This window comes from Antedon mediterranea, chromosome 3, assembly GCF_964355755.1.
Source record: "Antedon mediterranea chromosome 3, ecAntMedi1.1, whole genome shotgun sequence".
In the NCBI taxonomy this organism is placed as follows: Eukaryota; Metazoa; Echinodermata; class Crinoidea; order Comatulida; family Antedonidae; genus Antedon; species Antedon mediterranea.
Window position 1 is genome coordinate 1,176,609 of NC_092672.1, and position 20,613 is coordinate 1,197,221.

The window sequence follows — 20,613 nt, forward strand, 5'->3', positions numbered from 1 at the left end:
TTAATATTTTGAATAATGTTGCTACTAGTCAATTCAAACAATTACTGTGTATTAAAAAAAAAAAAAACCTAAATTTAATTCTGTTCATTAATTTTAATAACCATAAATGTTCACCCTATTGGGGAGTGCAAAATCTTAATTATGTATTGATCCTGTCCACGTTCTTCGTCTATAATGTTCAAAGAATGCGAGTTTAGTTTTTTAATCAAACAAAATGAAATGATAAAAATACAGTAATAATAATTTTATTGATTTTTCACAAGTAAAAGCTATTTAAGTAATAGTACTTTGGTCTTTTGGCACATTCATATTAATAAAACAATTAAAATATAAATCTATATACAATCATAAGTTGTCAAAATTAGATTATTCAAATATATATACTGAAATATACAATTTACATTAAATTTCATTAACAAATTGCCAACAATTCTATTAAGTAAAGTAAAAAAAGTTTACAAAACAATCATCACTGTTATAAAATATTACTAGTCTCAAGCTATTTACATTATTTACTTGTTGCTTAGTTACACTACTTAAATTAAAATGAAATATAATATTCCTTTCGTTAACAACAATACATTCTGAAATACTTGTACACAAAAGATCAATGTAAATTAGTATTAATGTGAGAGGTACTTTAGTTTACTACATACAGTACTGTATGTACTTATTTCATTGTCTGCCCACAAATGTATATAGACATCTAATGTGTCTATAGACATCTAAAAATCGTGTCTTTAGACATCTAATGTGTCTTTAGACATCTAATGTGTATATAGACATCTAATGTGTCTATAGACATCTAATGTGTCTATAGACATCTAATGTGTCTATAGACATCTAGGGCCTATATGTGTCTATAGACATCTAATGTGTCTATAGACATCTAATGTGTCTATAGACATCTAGGGCCTATATGTGTCTATAGACATCTAATGTGTCTAACTTTACAGAAGAAAGAAAAGATGCAACATATTCAGCACAAATAATTAATAAAATTAGGGGCAGAGGGATATTTCTTTGGTTGTAAGGATGCTCGATCAATTCTCTAGGCGCTGCATAGAAATGTATAGAGATCTGCATGCCACCCATTGCAGTTACACCTAACTAGACAGACATGGAATGATGTAGAGTCAGAATTAGCTGTTTTAGAGAGAGCATCATCATTCAGGATTTTATGGGTTGAATTTTTCTATTTATTTGACATGCAACTAGGCCTATTTTATGGCTTGCCTGCCCTCTTATACTATATAGCTAGATTCCTATAGCCATCATAGGCTAGGCTTACCTACCAGTACCAATTGGTTAGAAATATAATCTAGCCTAATCTAAAGACCTAACGCTAGTACTACTACTTACTAGGCCTACCTAGGTAGGCTAGACTAGCTAGCAGTTAGTTTTAGCCAAGAGCAGCAGGGGAGGAGAGCTGGGCTGCTGTGACCTTGCTTGGCCTAGCAGGCATCCTAGCTAGCCTAGTAGTAGTAGTAGGGCCTAGCCTAGTTAGGCCTAGGCTACAGCAGGCTAGGCTCTAGCCTCTAACTAGGCCTAAGGCTAGGCTAGGTCTTGGTTAGGCTTACCTCAAATAGGCCTAGGCCTAGCCTACTACGAAATCTAGGTCACATAGTACCCTCCCTAGTAGTAGGCCTAGGCCTAGTACTAGCAGTAGGCCTCCTACCTACGCTTCTGTCTCTGAATGAAACATCATTCAAGATATTCAGAAGAACATATTTATACAAACAATCTTATATTATTATTAGGCCTACAGCTGGCCCGATCGATGTAGTTTACAGTATTTATCTTACATTGTCACAAAAGACTAGGCCTAGGCCTAGGCTACATCAATATTATTATAAGATGTATTCTTGCGCGCTACACCCCATGTAAATTTTAAGAAAGTGAGAAAAAGGCGCCGCGCGCGTTACGTGTTGTGAAAAGTTTGGAAGTAGGAAAATGGTAGATGGCGCTATTTTCAAGGGTGATTTTTTTTTCTATTTACTATATAAAACAGAGTTAATTTTTAGATTATTATACAGATTTATCAAAATTTACTGATATTTTCCTTTTTTACATAATTCCACCTTATAGTACATACAATTTTAAGATAAAAGATATAATTATTTTAAAATTTACAAAAAATGACACTTGCGTGCTGCGAAGTTTTCAAATATGTCAGTTATATACAATTTACAGATACGTCACTAACAGATTGAAAATTTTCTTATTAGTAGAAGAATAATATATCTCTGTTTGAACGTTCTTTAGCTAGGTAATTCTTCACATCAACTGATAGATTGCAATTAATCATGGCAAGGTCCCTCAGCTTAGGACACATAATGAGTAATGAAGACATTGAATTAACATCAATGTTGTGAAGGTTATTACCAGAGATATCGAGAGATTCTAATGCTAATTGAATTTGTTTGTGAGAACATTCTGTACCCAAGTGATTGATGACGTCACCTGATAGATTGCAATCACTCATGTCAAGCCACCACAGCTCAGGAAACATAATGAGTAATGAAGACATTGAATTAACATCAATGTTGTGAAGGTTATTACCAGAGATAAAGAGATAACGTAATGCTAATTGAACTTGTTTGAGAGAACATTCTATACCCAAGTGATTGATGATGTCACCTGATAGATTGCAATCCTCCATGTCAAGCGACTCCAGCTTAGGACACATAATGAGTAATGAAGACATTGAATTAACATCAAGGTTGTGAAGGTTATTAACAGAGATATTGAGAGAAACTAATGCTAATTGAACGTGTTTAAGAGAACATTCTGTACCCAAGTGATTGATGACGTCACCTGATAGATTGCAATCCCTCATGTAAAGCCTCCTCAGCTTAGGACACATAATGAGTAATGAAGACAATGAATGAACATCAATGCTGTGAAGGTTATTACCAGAGATATCTAGAGATTCTAATGCTAAATGAACTCGTTTGAGAACGGACCCAGATAAGCTCGTTTTCAAAAATGGAAAAATGGTTTCTAGGAATTTTCTTTTAGGTTTGGTTCCATCTTTGCACTCTCTTATCACGTCATTCATTATATCACCTGATAAATGGCATTCTTTCAAATTAAGTTCTGTCAGTTTAGGAAACTCAATCAAAGATCCAAGTGATCTGCTATTGATGTTGCTAAGATTGTTATTACAGATATCGAACTGCCCTGCTACTTGGAGACCCATTTTTAAGCACTCTCTGATTATTTGATTCATTACGTTACCTGATAGATTCTGAATCGTAACTTTGTCATATTTAGCTTCAATGCCTAAAATGTGTGCAATAACTCTTCCCTTGCGATCCAATGCCATCCTACTACAAAAGGTATTTAATTTCAAGCTTTCATTAGGCTTATTTGTTTTTGCTTCAGTATAATCCATGCCATAAAGTTGCATAATTAGATGTATGAAATGCCCATCAGATTGTATACCTGGACTAATGTGATCAATGAACATTCTAATCGAGGTAGATATTTTCTGCATATACTTCTTTAGTTTTAAATCATTGCTTGCCGTGTGATTAATTAATGCATTTACCACAGAAATCTCATGTTGTTTTTTAATACTGTGTAAATTACTTGGTAGAGAGCGACATGTTGACAAATTGTTAGTTATCCAATGCTTTAAAAATGTATCAGCTTTATCTCCAAGAAAACCAATTGCAAACTCTCTCGCCATCTTTAAATACTCACTTTCTCTTATTATTTCCCATTCAGTATCATCCAATGGTGTAAGTAATCTTACGTCTTCTGAGCATTCATTCTCCATACCTTCACTTTCACATAATTTGCACAAGTAAAATCCTACCAATGACTCTACTATTAACTTGTGTGGAGGCATATACATGCTTTCAAAGTTAGATTTTGAAATTGGTGCTTCTTCATAAACAAATCCTAGTTTTAGGGCCATGTCAACCAAATCTTTGTTTAATTGTTCATCATACAAATGTTTTTTATTTATTGAAAGTTGATTTACTTTTAGGCTATTATACATACATTTTCCCAACAGAATCATAGCATTTACATACTTTGCTGGAGTGTCTTCAAATTTAGAAAGCTTCGAAAATTGTTTTTGTTTGTTATTAAATTGATTTAAAATACTACGAAATATTTCTTTAAAAAGGTCAGCCTTATCTGTAGGAAGACTTTCACTATCTTCCCACAGTAAACAGATTGAAAGAAGTAACATTGGATTTTTGCACAATGAATATGCTTCTGGATGTTTTTTCTCATCCAAAGAAGTGCCAATATCCAATTCTTTTCTAAGGGATTTTCCCAATTCTGGTCTGTCAAAATACTGGAAGTGTTTGTCAATGTACTTTCCTATGCTCTCTTCATTAAATCCCTTAACCTTTACATGTACATCACATGCTTTTATGAAGTCGTCTATGTTTTCTGATCGTGAGGTAAGTATCACAGTACTGTTTTCTAAGTTTTTCTTTTCGAAAACTATGATTATGTTTGGATTATTAAATCTTAATTCATCTAATCCGTCTAATAGACATACAATTTTATCGTCATGGCGTATCAGAAATTCGTGAATTAACTTTGAATTTTGTGGAAGATGTGTGAGCATGCTGAAATTTTTCATATCAATTTGCTTTACAATTAAATCTAATATGTCATCATCTGTTTTAAAGTCTTTTACACTTAAAAAAAATACAATTTTACCTTCAAATACCTTAATTGATTGACCAGGCGTAGCCCAGTTGTTTGACAAATGCCTTAATATGGTAGTTTTACCTATTCCACCCTCGCCATCAATAAGAGCTCTACATCCAGATGTGGAGCTGATTATATCTATCACTTCCTCTAGTGTTGTTTGTTTGCTTCCTTTATTGTTTTCAGTTTTCTTCAGTAGTTCCATATCGGTAAACATCTGCGAAATGTCAACTTTGTATTTATCACGCATCAGCGCTGGTGTAAATATACTAGCCTGACTACACAGCTTTCGTTGTTTTTGAAGCAGATATTCTTCAATCTTTTCTAAATTCCAAGAAAATTATAAGAAAGATATTTAGTTTAAAATCCTAATTGTATTTAATAAAAACCTTGAAATTTGCAATTTATTTATTTACAATACTGTGTAGTGTTGGCGTATATAAATAATATAGAGGGCGACAAACACAATTTAATATCAATCAGACAGATAACATTGTTTGAAACATGGGTATTGATCGGCGGTCAGAATTATGAGCAAGAATTGCGGAGTGCGCAGGTTGTTGTAGGTTTCGAGCCTTCTTTTTTAGTATGGTAAAATATGTTTTTTTTTCTGAATAACAATATACAGAATTACACCTGTACAGTAAGGCATAGCCTACTCTGTGTTTTTCTATATCATATCAGACTCATGCTAAAACAATTAATTTACTTTTAAAATAAAGAAGTGTAAACATTATTTAAAAATTTGCCATTTATCTTGATTAACTGATAACTAATGGAGGACCTGTTTGTAAAACAGGATGGTATGGCTGAATTCCTAATATTAAACTCATAAATTAACATACAGTACGCGCATTTATTGCCATGAAGACATTATAGAGGGCGGCAAACAAAATATATCACTAATCAGGAAACTTCAATTTAAAACAATAAACTAAATATGTTTGTAACGTTTAATCAAACAAAACAATCTATTGACAACAATAAGAACATTATGTCACCAATAATACTAGTGTATTGTCATTATTTCTGATAATGTTATATATTGAAAACAATATAGTAATATAAAATAACCACAGTATCAAATTCAGTAGTTACGGTACACTAAATCGAAAGTGGTCAGCAGGCCAAGATGAAAACTGTAAATTTGAACTGAAAATGGTAAAGCAACCAATTATTTGTTTCTTTTTATTTAATGGTGGAAAACAAAATACTATACTATACTATATTTAAATACTCAAAGTAATTTTAATACCATCTGATTTTTATAGTAGTTTTTATTGTATTCTTCAATAATACAATGTATGCCTGGAGTGCCGCGCCAGCTTACCTGTGTCTGATTTAACCTCTTTTCGCATAACCCCTTTTGCACTAGTGGTCTGCACCTCTAAATTAAGAGCAAGAAATGTTATGATATTATATCTCTGAATAATCAGGATAGGAAACATAAATTCATATTAACGTGTTACAGTTAATTCAATATTTTTTTATAGAGGATAAGCTGAAGTTATTATTGTTCCCGTTCGTCTGTACTATTTTGTAGTCAAAATTGCAATAAGAAAAGGTTTGCTGAAGACCTATATTTTGTCAGTTGAAAATTTACGAAATCCGAAAATGGATGCATCCATTTTATTACTTATTATTTTTTTTGGGTAATATTTGGTTCACCCTTTTATCAACATACCTGTCTGTTTTTGTCCAAGTTGTTGTAGATTTGGAATAACTTCTTCCCCATTTTCTTCACAAAGTATTTTTCTGTGTTCCAAATCCATTATCATACTCCAAGAATCTTCATAATTCTTTAACGGAATGTTGTACAGTGCATCGATTCTTTTAACATGATGCTGCATCAGTCCATTTCCGAAGTCTACAAGTTGTAGTCGATAGGGTTTGAATTGTGTAATTTCAATTTCTCTAGCTTGGTGAAAACATTGTGATAGATGACGAAGGACACCAAACTGCTGGGTTACTTTGATCGTTTCGTTAAGTATCGAGAGGTTGTCTGAACTTAATTGTTCAGAATCTATTAATTTATGAAGCAAGTTCAATGTGTCATGTGCTTTGTCTATCTTTCCAACTGAAATTAAATCATGGTATAAAACTTTCAGCTGCCTCAATAGGTTACGTTCATCATACCAAGTTGAAACTCTCATTAAATCAAGATTAAAACTATCCATACCTCCTATGGAATTATAAAAAAAATAAAATAAAACATTAGTGAATACGATTTCACTTGCAATCAACTATTCATACCTCCTAAAAATATGGGAGAAAATAGTGAAAATCTTCAAAATCTTTAATCAATGCAACACACCAAATAATAATAAATAAATAACAAATGTTTAAATGTCTCTTACCTGTTGCCATGTTGTAAATGTTCTTTTTTCATTTCTGAAAAATAGAAATGTAAGGATATGATAACAGGGAGTTAGTTTAGCTTGCGTTAGTTAAAATAAGAAAAAATGTTTGCGACCAATAGTTTATATTGATTTTTAGAATCGAGATTCTAACTGGTCAATTACATAAATTATATAATCGCTGTTGATATTACTCACAGTGTGCTGAGTAATAATATTACACGCTTCTTTAATACAGTTGTATGTTGCCTTTAAGTGGATAGGTGAATGTTTCTTGCTTTGTTGAATGATCATTTATTTCTAACCGTTGAATAGCCTTGTGAAATCAAAAATAAAATCATTATCAAATTGTGGGGTAACAACCATGTTTAGCTATAAGAATGTTTGTCAAGCGTCAATAGTAAAAGTAAAAGGAAGGATTGGCGCCAAGTCAAGTTAGGCCTACATTATTTAATAATAATTAAATGTGAAATGTGAAGTAATTGACTAGATTAATTTAAAGTAAACGTGTAAAGAAGACTGGTAACATAACAATGTTATAAATTCTGACGTCATCAACCTAAATGCGCCATCATTGAAATTAACAAATACATCAAACATAATAAAACAATAATAATAATAACAACACCTCGGAGTGCAATAAATAATGTAATTGATAATAAACGCATGTACATCACACATGTTCAATAGTACCAAGGTGCATATCTATCTTTTTTAAAGCCAAAGATTAAACATAATTCAGTGATATTCTACATAATATCGGTTTTTATATCACTGTTAATGCCACAGTTGTACGTCGTGAGGTGGTTTCCCGAATGATCGTAAAATCAAAACGGTACTGGGTATGACAAACTAGCGTTCTTGTCACCAACTATAGTCATCCATTCATAGAAGTACTGATGTAGCCTATCTGTAGGCCTACGGTGACCATAGAATGTGACCCGAGACATGACTAACTACGACTTTTAGTTGATAGAAGATTGAAAAAATTGTTAAGAAGAGTTGTACTGTATGTGGATGTTTAATGAAATTATGTCAATAATTTTTACACACTAGGCATATATATATAGTAATGTTTGTTAGTAAAAATAATTTTGAGTTAATAAGAATAAGATATAAGGAAGAAAAGCAAAGAGACTATGGAGCGGCTATTCCTGAATATACAATACTAAGTATCGTAGTTTTAAATTATAAATTTTAGGCGATCTTGTTAAAGGTCAAGTGCCTATAGCCTGCCACGTTTCGATGTTCAATATTAATGCCACAGTTGTACAGAACATTCAAGATTACAGCTCACATTGTGCTTCGGAAGTCGAAGTAAAATTTGCAAGTCATATTTGATTGGTATAATAATACATATTGAATATATAATGCATTAACTTACATATTTATAGCTTAAAACTAAACTTGAGAAAATTCTAATAAACTCAGGTGAGGCAGGACCGATCGTTTCAATACAGTCGGTGTTTGACGATAATCGTAACAATTTCCACACCCAACAGCAGATTTGGCTGTGACGTCACAAAAACGTTCCAAGGTCTATTCACTTACTACAATGCATAATTATTCTATAGAGATTTTCTGTAAAATCCATCAACCTATTTTTAGAAATCTATACAGATTTTCAATTTGTAATAATTGTTCATTTCTATATCACAATGTTAATAGAAATATGAAATTGAAAAGCAAGTATGGGGTACATTATGAACCTCACATAAGCTTCCAGATGACTTTTATGTTGGTAAATACCTTTTAAGTTTTAGAAACACTGGCATCTTACTTGATATAAGGACTATAAAGTTAAATTGGTGGAAGATATAATAAGAGCACTCTGAGATCACTGCAAGTATGTTATAACAATGCCTTACGTTTGCTGCTGAAGCAGCGTAGAAATTGTAGTGCAAGCATGATGTTTGTCTTAACGTCCCATCCTTTGATGAGTTCATTAAAAAATCTGTTTTTAGTTGTAAAAATCGTGTGAACGCAAGTAGTAATTTTTTGATCATGGTCATTAATCGGCACATTCTTAATGTGTCAAGAATGCACATACAATGGAATGCCTTGTTGCATTGACTTTTTATATATATATTTTTGTTTTTGTTCTATGAGCTCTTAGATTACGATTTTTTTTTCTATTTTGCTATGGATATAATTATTATGGCACCATGGTATTCCGAAATAAAAAAAGATGAATGAATGAATGAAGATAAGATAAGATTTAATTAGCTAATTGATTTTTATTTTATACCACTTTTACATCGCCGAGAAAACTTGTTTGCGCCTATTGGGAAATTGTATCGATATAATACAATTATGTGAGTCATGTGACACATAATTGATTCTATTCGGACAAAAACAATTTTTTATTTATACCGCATTTACATCGCCTAGCAAACTTTTTTGTTTAGTTTCACAACAGTCAACTCTGCGTTTTGTGTCGGTATGGGTGTGTGCGGATAAACTTCAGAGTTTTGCTGGACGATGAGGGAGTACTATTTGTCCTTATGACAATTCACAACAGTTACACCATATAAAAGTTATAAAGCATTTATTCGAATTTAAAATTGCAGTTTACCACTAGTAATCATGCTATACTGCTAGGGTAGAAAAAAAAAGGATTTCCAGATGATAATGAAACGAGACAGAATAGGTTTCAACAATTATTTGGTCGATTTAAGAGAGGTTTGTTCTGTCATAATGAAACAGTCAGTAAGATTTCATGTTATCATTTCTAAGCCACTCTCCTGTATGTACTCACTTACACTTTAAAATTTAAAACTACATAAACAATTGGTTTGAAAATAGCTGCATGCATGCATATTATTAGATTATTGGAGTGTCAACTGTACAGGTGTAAGGACTGAGTCATATTTGCATAAGTTGTCAACCTTCTGTTTTTTTAATCTCCCACAAGCCGTTAAACGAGTAGCAAATATTTATTAGAGATATAACATACAATAGAGGGTGTTACAAAGAAAATCAAATGACAGCAGACAGGCAAGTAAATGTCATACGTATTAGCTCTTTCGGTGCTCAAACCACAATTAAAAGATGGTTAATATTGCAGTGAATGGATAAGGCCACGTTGAGAAATAAATGAAACCAATTTATTTTACTTAATTCTTGTATAAAACTAGTAGTCCAGTAAAAATATAGTTGAACCTAGAACAAATTAATAGATAGAAGTTGAAGTTGTAAAATGGCAGCCATTTTGATTTTATGCAAATTAGGTAATTTATAATGGGCAGATCAGGGTAGATTTTGGATATGGTAATATCTACATATAGTTGAGCATATTTCAGCAAAAAAACAAACTGTTGCAATTTGTTTGACTCAACGCCTATTTTTCATCTATTTCCATATAACCCAGCTATTTAAATTGTCGTTATTCCACTCGATTTTATTCTGGATAACTTTTCCTCACTTATCGGACGAAAATAAAGACGATGTTTTCGTGAGGTGATAGCCAGAATCAACACCCCTAAAGCTTGGTTGCCACTAGAATGCAACGCAAGAATGCAAAGACGTACGCGCAAGGCAAGCGAGTTGACCAATCACATGCGACAATTAGTAATCCATCATTGATAGAATTGTGCGCTACGTTGTTCGTTGCGTCCTGTAGGATCCAATCTTAATTGAAGCTATGCACATTATACGTTCATTGTCCGTGTTTTCTAGCCCACAGCCCCTCTTCTCCACTTAAATCGAAATGTAAAAATCACCACTATGCAGGAAGTGTGCAGCAACAAATTGATCAAGAATTTTATTTAAAGGTAACTGAAGTATTCATAACTGAAGTATTCATAACTGAAGTATTCATAACTGAAGTATTCATAACTGAAGTATTCATAACTGTAAGTATTCATAACTGTAAGTATTCATAACTGTAAGTATTCATAACTGAAGTATTCATAACTGAAGTATTCATAACTGAAGTATTCATAACTGTAAGTATTCATAACTGTAAGTATTCATAACTGTAAGTATTCATAACTGAAGTATTCATAACTGAAGTATTCATAACTGAAGTATTCATAACTGAAGTATTCATAACTGAAGTATTCATAACTGAAGTATTCATAACTTACTGTAAGTAAAATCTGGATTAAACAGTTACATATTGGTTTATTAAGATGGACTTTAAAAAATCTCGGATGGAAATTCCCCGATACGTTATCTAGCAATTACACACCAACGATTTCTTGAATGACCTTTGATATAAGTTTATGCTTATTTGAATAGAGACTACGTCACAAAAACTTGTCCACGGTCCCTGCACTTCATTTCTATAGATACACAGTGCAAGTATTCTATTGAATTTCCTTTTGAAATTCCATAAACTTATTTTTAGAAATGTATAGGTGAGATGATTTAAATAACAAAGTAAAACAACTGACTCAAATAACAAGAGGGAACTTACCATATTTAACGTTTCAATCTTTCAAATCATTGATTTGACCATCATCAGAAGTGAACCAATAATTCCAAAGGCAGACAATTATAAGTAATTATGCATAAATATGTAAATGAGATATAAACCATTAGCCATACATAGTATTACAAAGACAATCAAAACCAAAGGTGCCAAGTAAAAGTCATAATAGCTTAAAACTGGATAGAAGTTGTTATGTGTAGGCCTATCCGACGGTACAGCAAATTACTGTGAATTTAAAATAATTTGAATACCCTGCAAGGCCTCAGCTATTAAATAGGACGGCGATGAAAAGTGTTCACTCGCTTATTCTGGAATTTTTAGAAAACACACCTCAATCCTTACACACAACACGCATCAATTAGCTCAGCAGTATCAGTATTGTATCAATTTAGAAAAATAAAAATTCTATTACAACTGCCGAAGACAAGAAGTTAATTTTAACACTTTTTATTTAATGTTATACTGTACAACTATTCAATTATTGATTCGTGTAATTTCATCGTCGATCACCTAATTTAAATGTCCGGCAAACCAGCCGTACAGTTATAGTTCAAGAACTCACTAGGGTATGTAGTATTCTATGCGTACAGAAGTCAGTTCAATACGATTGAAGAGCGTCTTAAATCATAATGCATTAAGTATAGTCTTTGTGATTAACTTAAACATTGAATGTGATAGGCCTTATGTTTGTAGGCCTATAGGTTTTATAAGACACAGATATGTTGTAGGCTAGTACGCTGCTACCGTACCGTATCACATCCCCTCGCTGCTAGTTTTAGCCTCTTTCTTGATAGTTTACCTGTCCGGATAGCATAACCGTTACCGATTGGAATTATGATTAATTGTATTTAATAAAAGATTAATGTGAAATACAGCGGGGATGGTGTTTACGGGTATGTGGATGAGGCGGCTATTGAGAGCGTTCTCCGCCACCTTAGCCCCACCTTGGATATGGATCTTTAGTTGGCCGGAATTATCCTTGTGATTGTCCGGCTACTTTTTGTTTTCCGTACATAATGCGGACAGGGAATTGTAACTAATTACAATTCCTTGATGTGGATAACCATTGTGATTGCCCAGTCTCTTTTTTTCAATCGCCAACCATCACCAAAGTTTTTCTTATTGGTTATCCACAATTTATTATGCGGATCCATTGTGATTGTCAGGTTACTTGTTTTTTCCCGCACTTATTGCAGATAAACCTTGTGATTGGTCAGTCTCTTTTCCTTCAACCAACATTACAAAAGTTATACTTAATTTTCCAAGATTTTTTACGGGCTTTTCTTCTCTAAAACAGAACATTTTGTAACTTTGTCAACTTATAAATATATATCTCAAGTTGTGTAGCTACTTGTTTGCCGACGTCTGAGTTGCGCAATGTTAATTACGCTCGATGTATGACATTTTATGATTGGCCGTAATTTAAAAACTAAAAAGATTTTTTTTAAACCTAATTCAAACAAGAGTCAACTTTCTTTGGAGTAAAAATGACGCGTTCCAGAAAGAATTAGGCGTGGTGTGAAAATCACGATCTAATGGCTGACGTCACGTTCCCAGATATTTAAGTGCTATTTTAAGAAGAAGATGGTGAGTGTGATGTGTTTTTATATATTAAGGCAAATGACAAAATAAGTCGGGAAACGACCGGTGTACAATTACTATGTACGGAAACGACCGGTGTACAATTACTATGTACGGAAACGACCGGTGTACAATTACTATGTACGGAAACGACCGGTGTACAATTACTATGTACGGAAACGACCGGTGTGCAATTACTATAAGTCGGGAAACGACCGGTGTACAATTACTATGTACGGAAACGACCGGTGTACAATTACTATGTACGGAAACGACCGGTGTACAATATGTACGGAAGCGACCGGTGTACAATTACTATGTACGGAAACGACCGGTGTACAATTACTATGTACGGAAACGACCGGTGTGCAATTAGTATAAGTCGGGAAACGACCGGTGTAGAATTACTATGTACGGAAACGACCGGTGTACAATTACTATGTACGGAAGCGACCGGTGTACAATTACTATGTACGGAAACGACCGGTGTACAATTACTATGTACGGAAACGACCGGTGTACAATTATTATGTACGGAAACGACCAGTGTACAATTACTATGTCCGGAAACGACCGGTGTGAAATTACTATAAGTCGGGAAACGACCGGTGTACAATTACTATGTACGGAAACGACCGGTGTACAATTACTATGTACGGAAGCGACCGGTGTACAATTACTATGTACGGAAACGACCGGTGTACAATTACTATGTACGGAAACGACCGGTGTGCAATTACTATAAGTCGGGAAAAGACTCTTGAGAAGAGAGCTATATTTGGACGTGATCGATAATTAGCTGTCTGTCGTTGCAATGCATAATACAAAATCTGCACAGCAAATATATATATTTTTCCACCGCTCTATATAGAAAATACACTTTCCATTACAAGCCGATAATTGTCTTTTGGACACTGCCTCTCTGTTTAGAAAATATAGCGCCACCTAATCCAGCTATTTAAATTGTCGTTATTCCACCCGATTTTATTTTGGAGACCTCACTTATCGGACAAAAATAAAGACGGACGTGTTCTCGTGAGGTGCCAGCTAAAGCTTGGTTCCCACTAGAATGCAACGCAATGACACAAGCGCAAGGCAAGCGAGTTGACCAATCACATGCGACAATTAGTAATCCATCGTTGATAGAATTGTGCGCTACGTTGTTCGTTGCGTCCTGTAGTATCCAATCTTAAATTGAAGCCTCGATCCTTAACATAACTACACGGTCTAGAGATACAAAACTGTTTTATCTTTGTTAATGGAATGCTATATGCACATTATACGTTCATTGTCCGTGTTTTCTAGCTCACACCCCCGCCTCTTCTCCAGATACGTAAATGGAAATGTAAAAATCACCACTACGCAGGAAGTGTGCAGCAACAAATTGAGCAAGAATTTTATTTAAATGTAACTGAAGTATTAATAACTGTAAGTAAAATCTAGATTAAACAGTTACATATTGGTTTATTAAGATGGACTTTAAAATCCCGGTTGGAAATTCCCCGATACGTTAGCAATTTCACACGGTCCCTGCACTTAATTTCTATAGAGACACAGTGCAAGTATTCTATGGAATTTCCTTTTGAAATTCCGTAAACTTATTTTAGAAATGTATACAGAGAGTTTTAATAACAAAGTACAACAACTGACTCAAATAACAAGAGGGAACTTACCATATTTCACGTTTCGATCTTTCAAATCCTTGATTTGACCATCATCAGGAGTGAACCAATAATTCCAAAGGCAGACAATTATAAGTAATTATGCGTAAATGAGATATAAACCATTAGCCATACATATTATTACAAAGACAATCAAAACAAAAGGCGCCAAGTAAAAGTCATAATAGCTTAAAACTGGATAGAAGTTGTTATGTGTAGGCCTATCCGACGGTACAGCAAATTACTGTGAATTTAAAATAATTTGAATACCCTGCAAGGCCTCAGCTATTAAATAGGACGGCGATGAAAAGTGTTCACTCGCTTATTCTGGAATTTTTAGAAAACACACCTCAATCCTTACACACAATACGCATCAATTAGCTCAGCAGTATCAGTATTGTATCAATTTATAAAAATAAAAATTATATTACAACTGCCGAAGACAAGAAGTTAATTTTAACACTTTTTATTTAATGTTATACTGTACAACTATTCAATTATTGATTCGTGTAATTTCATCGTCGATCACCTAATTTAAATGTCCGGCAAACCAGCCGTACAGTTATAGTTCAAGAACTCACTAGGGTATGTAGTATTCTATGCGTACAGAAGTCAGTTCAATACGATTGAAGAGCGTCTTAAATCATAATGCATTAAGTATAGTCTTTGTGATTAACTTAAACATTGAATGTGATAGGCCTTATGTTTGTATAGGTTTTATAAGACACAGATATGTTGTAGGCTAGTACGCTGCTACCGTACCGTATCACATCCCCTCGCTGCTAGTATTAGCCTCATTCTTGATAGTTTACCTGTCCGGATAGCATAACCGTTACCGATTGGAATTATGATTAATTGTATTTAATAAAAGATTAATGTGAAATACAGCGGGGATGATGGTTACGGGTATGTGGATGAGGTGGCTATTGAGAGCGTTCTCCGCCACCTCGGCCCCACCTTGGATCTTTAGTTGGCCGGAATTATCCCTGTGATTGTCCGGCTACTTTTTGTTTTCCGTACATAATGCGGACAGGGAATTGTAACTAATTACAATTCCTTGATGTGGATAACCATTGTGATTGCCCAGTCTCTTTTTTTTCAATCGCCAACCATCACCAAAGTTTTTCTTATTGGTTACCCACAATTCATTATGCGGATCCATTGTGATTGTCAGGTTACTTGTTTTTTCCCGCACTTATTGCAGATAAACCTTGTGATTGGTCAGTCTCTTTTTCTTCAACCAACATTACAAAAGTTATACTTAATTTTCCAAGATTTTTTACGGGCTTTTCTTCTCTAAAACAGAACATTTTGTAACTTTGTCAACTTATAAATATATATCTCAAGCTGTGTAGCTACTTGTTTGCCGACGTCTGAGTTGCGCAATTTTAATTACGCTCGATGTATGACATTTGGCCGTAATTTAAAAACTAAAAAGATTTTTTTTAAACCTAATTCAAACAAGAGTCAACTTTCTATGGAGTAAAAATGACGCGTTCCAGAAGGAATTAGGCGTGGTGTGAAAATCACGATCTAATGGCTGACGTCACGTTCCCAGATATTAAGGTGCTATTTTAAGAAGAAGATGGTGGGTGTGATGTGTTTTTATATATTAAGGCAAATGACCAAATAAGTCGGGAAACGACCGGTGTACAATTACTATGTACGGAAACGACCGGTGTACAATTACTATGTACGGAAACGACCGGTGTACAATTACTATGTACGGAAACGACCGGTGTACAATTACTATGTACGGAAACGACCGGTGTACAATTACTATGTACGGAAACGACCGGTGTGCAATTACTATAAGTCGGGAAACGACCGGTGTACAATTACTATGTACGGAAACGACCGGTGTACAATTACTATGTACGGAAACGACCGGTGTACAATTACTATGTACGGAAACGACCGGTGTACAATTACTATGTACGGAAACGACCGGTGTACAATTACTATGTACGGAAACGACCGGTGTACAATTACTATGTACGGAAACGACCGGTGTACAATTACTATGTACGGAAACGACCGGTGTGAAATTACTATAAGTCGGGAAACGACCGGTGTACAATTACTATGTACGGAAACGACCGGTGTACAATTACTATGTACGGAAACGACCGGTGTACAATTACTATGTACGGAAGCGACCGGTGTACAATTACTATGTACGGAAACGACCGGTGTACAATTACTATGTACGGAAACGACCGGTGTACAATTACTATGTACGGAAACGACCGGTGTACAATTACTATGTACGGAAGCGACCGGTGTACAATTACTATGTACGGAAGCGACCGGTGTACAATTACTATGTACGGAAACGACCGGTGTACAATTACTATGTACGGAAACGACCGGTGTACAATTACTATGTACGGAAACGACCGGTGTGCAATTACTATAAGTCGGGAAACGACCGGTGTACAATTACTATGTACGGAAACGACCGGTGTACAATTACTATGTACGGAAGCGACCGGTGTACAATTACTATGTACGGAAACGACCGGTGTACAATTACTATGTACGGAAACGACAGGTGTGCAATTACTATAAGTCGGGAAACGACCGGTTTACAATTACTATGTACGGAAACGACCGGTGTACAATTACTATAAGTCGGGAAACGACCGGTGTACAATTACTATAAGTACGGAAGCGACCGGTGTACAATTACTATAAGTACGGAAACGACCGGTGTACAATTACCATGTACAGAAACGACCGATGTACAATTACTATGTACGGAAACGACCGGTGTGAAATTACTATAAGTCGGGAAACGACCGGTGTACAATTACTATGTACGGAAACGACCGGTGTACAATTACTATGTACGGAAACGACCGGTGTACAATTACTAAGTACGGAAATGACCGGTGTACAATTACTATGTACGGAAATGACCGGTGTACAATTACTATGTACGGAAACGACCGGTGTACAATTACTATGTACGGAAACGACCGGTGTACAATTACTATGTACGGAAACGACCGGTGTACAATTACTATGTACGGAAACGACCGGTGTACAATTACTATGTACGGAAACGACCGGTGTACAATTACTATGTACGGAAACGACCGGTGTGCAATTACTATAAGTCGGGAAACGACCGGTGTACTACTATGTACGGAAACGACCGGTGTACAATTACTATGTACGGAAGCGACCGGTGTACAATTACTATGTACGGAAACGACCGGTGTACAATTACTATGTACGGAAGCGACCGGTGTACAATTACTATGTACGGAAACGACAGGTGTGCAATTACAATAAGTCGGGAAACGACAGGTGTGCAATTACAATAAGTCGGGAAACGACCGGTTTACAATTACTATGTACGGAAACGACCGGTGTACAATTACTATAAGTCGGGAAACGACCGGTGTACAATTACTATAAGTACGGAAGCGACCGGTGTACAATTACTATAAGTACGGAAACGACCTGTGTACAATAACCATGTACAGAAACGACCGATGTACAATTACTATAAGTACGGAAGCGATCGGTGTACACTACTACATGTACGGAAACAACCGGTATATAATTACTATAAGTACGGAAACGACCGGTGTACAATACTATTATTATGTACGGAAACGATGACAGTATAGTAGCATGATAGCAGGAAATACTAAACAACAAGACACTGTTGTGGTAATACCAAGTAGAAGCATAACAAGCTATCATAGAAAAATAAATATGGCAAAACCTGTTTTTAGTCGCGTGGACGCGACTCTATAGTTCCCTATGTCGGTCGGTCGGTCTGTCGGTCTGTCGGTCCGGTATCACTATGCGTTTTAGCACGCGACTTATGGCTGTTGGCCTTGTTAAATATCAACACGATTATACATTCAGGTATTGATTATAATGTTGATTTCGAAACATTGATAATTTTGATAAACACTAACATTTTCATCCTAACAATTACAGCTAGTTTTAGCAGATTCATGAGGCAGCCATGTATATATTGTTTTTCGTGGTGGGGATGCAAACCATTTTGTCGACAGAATTGTCATTTTTGGTGAAGAAATAGCTTGCCTGTAATTTTATATAAAAAAAACCAATGGATTACGCTTTGACAAAACAGACAACAAAACAACATGAATGAAAAAAATATATATTATTAAACGACACATTATGTGGTTGAGAAAAAGGTTATATGTCAGATCATGACAGATTTTTGGTACAAAATTAACTTTTTTTTTACAAACCAACGAAGTCGCGCCGCACGTAGTAAACACGAATATGTAAAGTTTTATTTTTAGACAAATTGCGGGAAAAGCAAAAATTTTCGTATCATTGATGTCCCATCAATACATTTTTATAATCCAAATGTAAATTCCTTGTGCGTTAATCGATGGATTGCGTTACGAGTCAGCGTTTATTGGTGCTCTAATCTTAATATACACATTGTCAAAATAATATAGCGTGTGAAGCACAAAGATTAATTTCTATGCCTAAAGCTGTCTACACTTTCAAACTAGTTTAACAACAAAAAAGTGTGATGTGCCCAAATATGGTAGTGATATGACATAATCATCATGTCAATATAAATGGGCACATCCCATTTTTGTTGTTGCATAAATTTTGATAGGGTCCCGGTAGACAGAGGTTACCAGTTAAACAGTGTGCAGTTGTTCAATGACTGAAATGTTCCCTTATTTACAGATAAGTGCCCTTCTCTTCACAATGTTAATGTCGCTTTGTATACTAAATTTTACTATTCTTTTGTTAGTTTAATGTTTTCCTGCGTACAAAATGTTTTCTTTCAATCGGAGCGAGGGTGTGAGTTGCAAATAAATGCGTCTACGATTACGACGTGACGATTTTTTAAGTATCAAATAAGTAAACAAACCTTGTTTACTTATTACAGAAATACATTTATGTTGATTTAATTATAGTTTACCGTAAATACACAGAAAATCTATACGCCGTTTCTATTGGCTATAGTGAATTTTCTTTTTGTTTTGTTTCGCAATTCATTTGTTTTTTTTTAAAGTTTTGATCGATAACATGATAACTGAACTACTTTACTAACTAATATTATGAATTAAAGTATAAACCTAGCTCAGTTTTAAATAAATATATTTAAATGTTAAAGTTAAATTTAAACAAACATATTCAACAATAGGCCTAATGATTATTCTATAAGAATTATAAATAATGTAATAATGTAATAATAAGAAATTCGATTTTTAAAAACATGGGGAAATGGCAAAGGCTTCCTCCTATGCTAGAACTTTAATCAGAATAATAGGCCTATAGTGATTTTACAACACTTGTAACATGACCACAGTGGTGCTGATTTTGGAATTTTCCTCTGTATAGTTAAGGGCAATTCAAACTTGTTCATGCATTTCGTTCCTAATGCCTTTTTTTAATGAACATGCGCGTTTTTAAATGTCAGTGATACTTACAGTTAGAGTGTACGCCAAGCTGATGCTCTCTGTTCTTTTTCTTTGTAACAGTTAATAATTGGTTAAAAACACTTGAATGTTTCTTTATATTAAAAAAAAGAACAAGAGAGTGACAATGATTCCGGTATGACGATGTTTATATAAAATGATCCATTCACAAACTTCTTGTTGTTTACGAACGCAATCAGCTTTAATTGAATTATTGTTTAATACAAAATGCGTAGAGAAAAAATACAGATCTACACTCCTTTTTGCCGGCTGTCTGTCTCGACGCAATCACCAACGCCCAAAGAAAAGACAGAGTTCCGCATCATACGACTATTTAAACGATATTTAGTTCCTCCTTTATATTACCTCCTTTATTTTCAATTCGTTGGTGGCGCTGCTACTGACTAACACGAATCAGAGGTTTTATTGCAAAAATTACAAATAGTGGCCATTTTAAAATGGCCGCC

At 34.5% G+C, this 20,613-nt stretch overlaps 1 protein-coding gene across 3 annotated transcripts; it reads right to left on the minus strand.

Annotated features, from left to right (window-relative positions):
* Positions 1-38: 38 nt before the first annotated feature.
* On the minus strand, positions 39-20,437 carry LOC140044431 (uncharacterized). Of its 3 annotated transcripts, none has more exons than XM_072088932.1 (6): positions 20,159-20,437; positions 7,233-7,350; positions 7,035-7,068; positions 6,362-6,859; positions 6,008-6,064; positions 39-5,001 (listed from the first exon to the last, which is right to left on the minus strand). In XM_072088932.1, exons 3-6 carry the CDS (start codon positions 7,042-7,044, stop codon positions 2,225-2,227), a joined length of 3,342 nt encoding a protein of 1,113 aa, XP_071945033.1. In that variant the 5' UTR covers positions 7,045-7,068; positions 7,233-7,350; positions 20,159-20,437; the 3' UTR covers positions 39-2,224. The 3 variants fall into 3 exon arrangements, with proteins under 3 accessions (XP_071945033.1, XP_071945032.1, XP_071945034.1); XM_072088931.1 differs by lacking the exon at positions 20,159-20,437 and adding an exon at positions 8,419-10,882; XM_072088933.1 differs by lacking the exons at positions 7,233-7,350; positions 20,159-20,437 and adding an exon at positions 8,419-10,882.
* Positions 20,438-20,613: the final 176 nt, after the last annotated feature.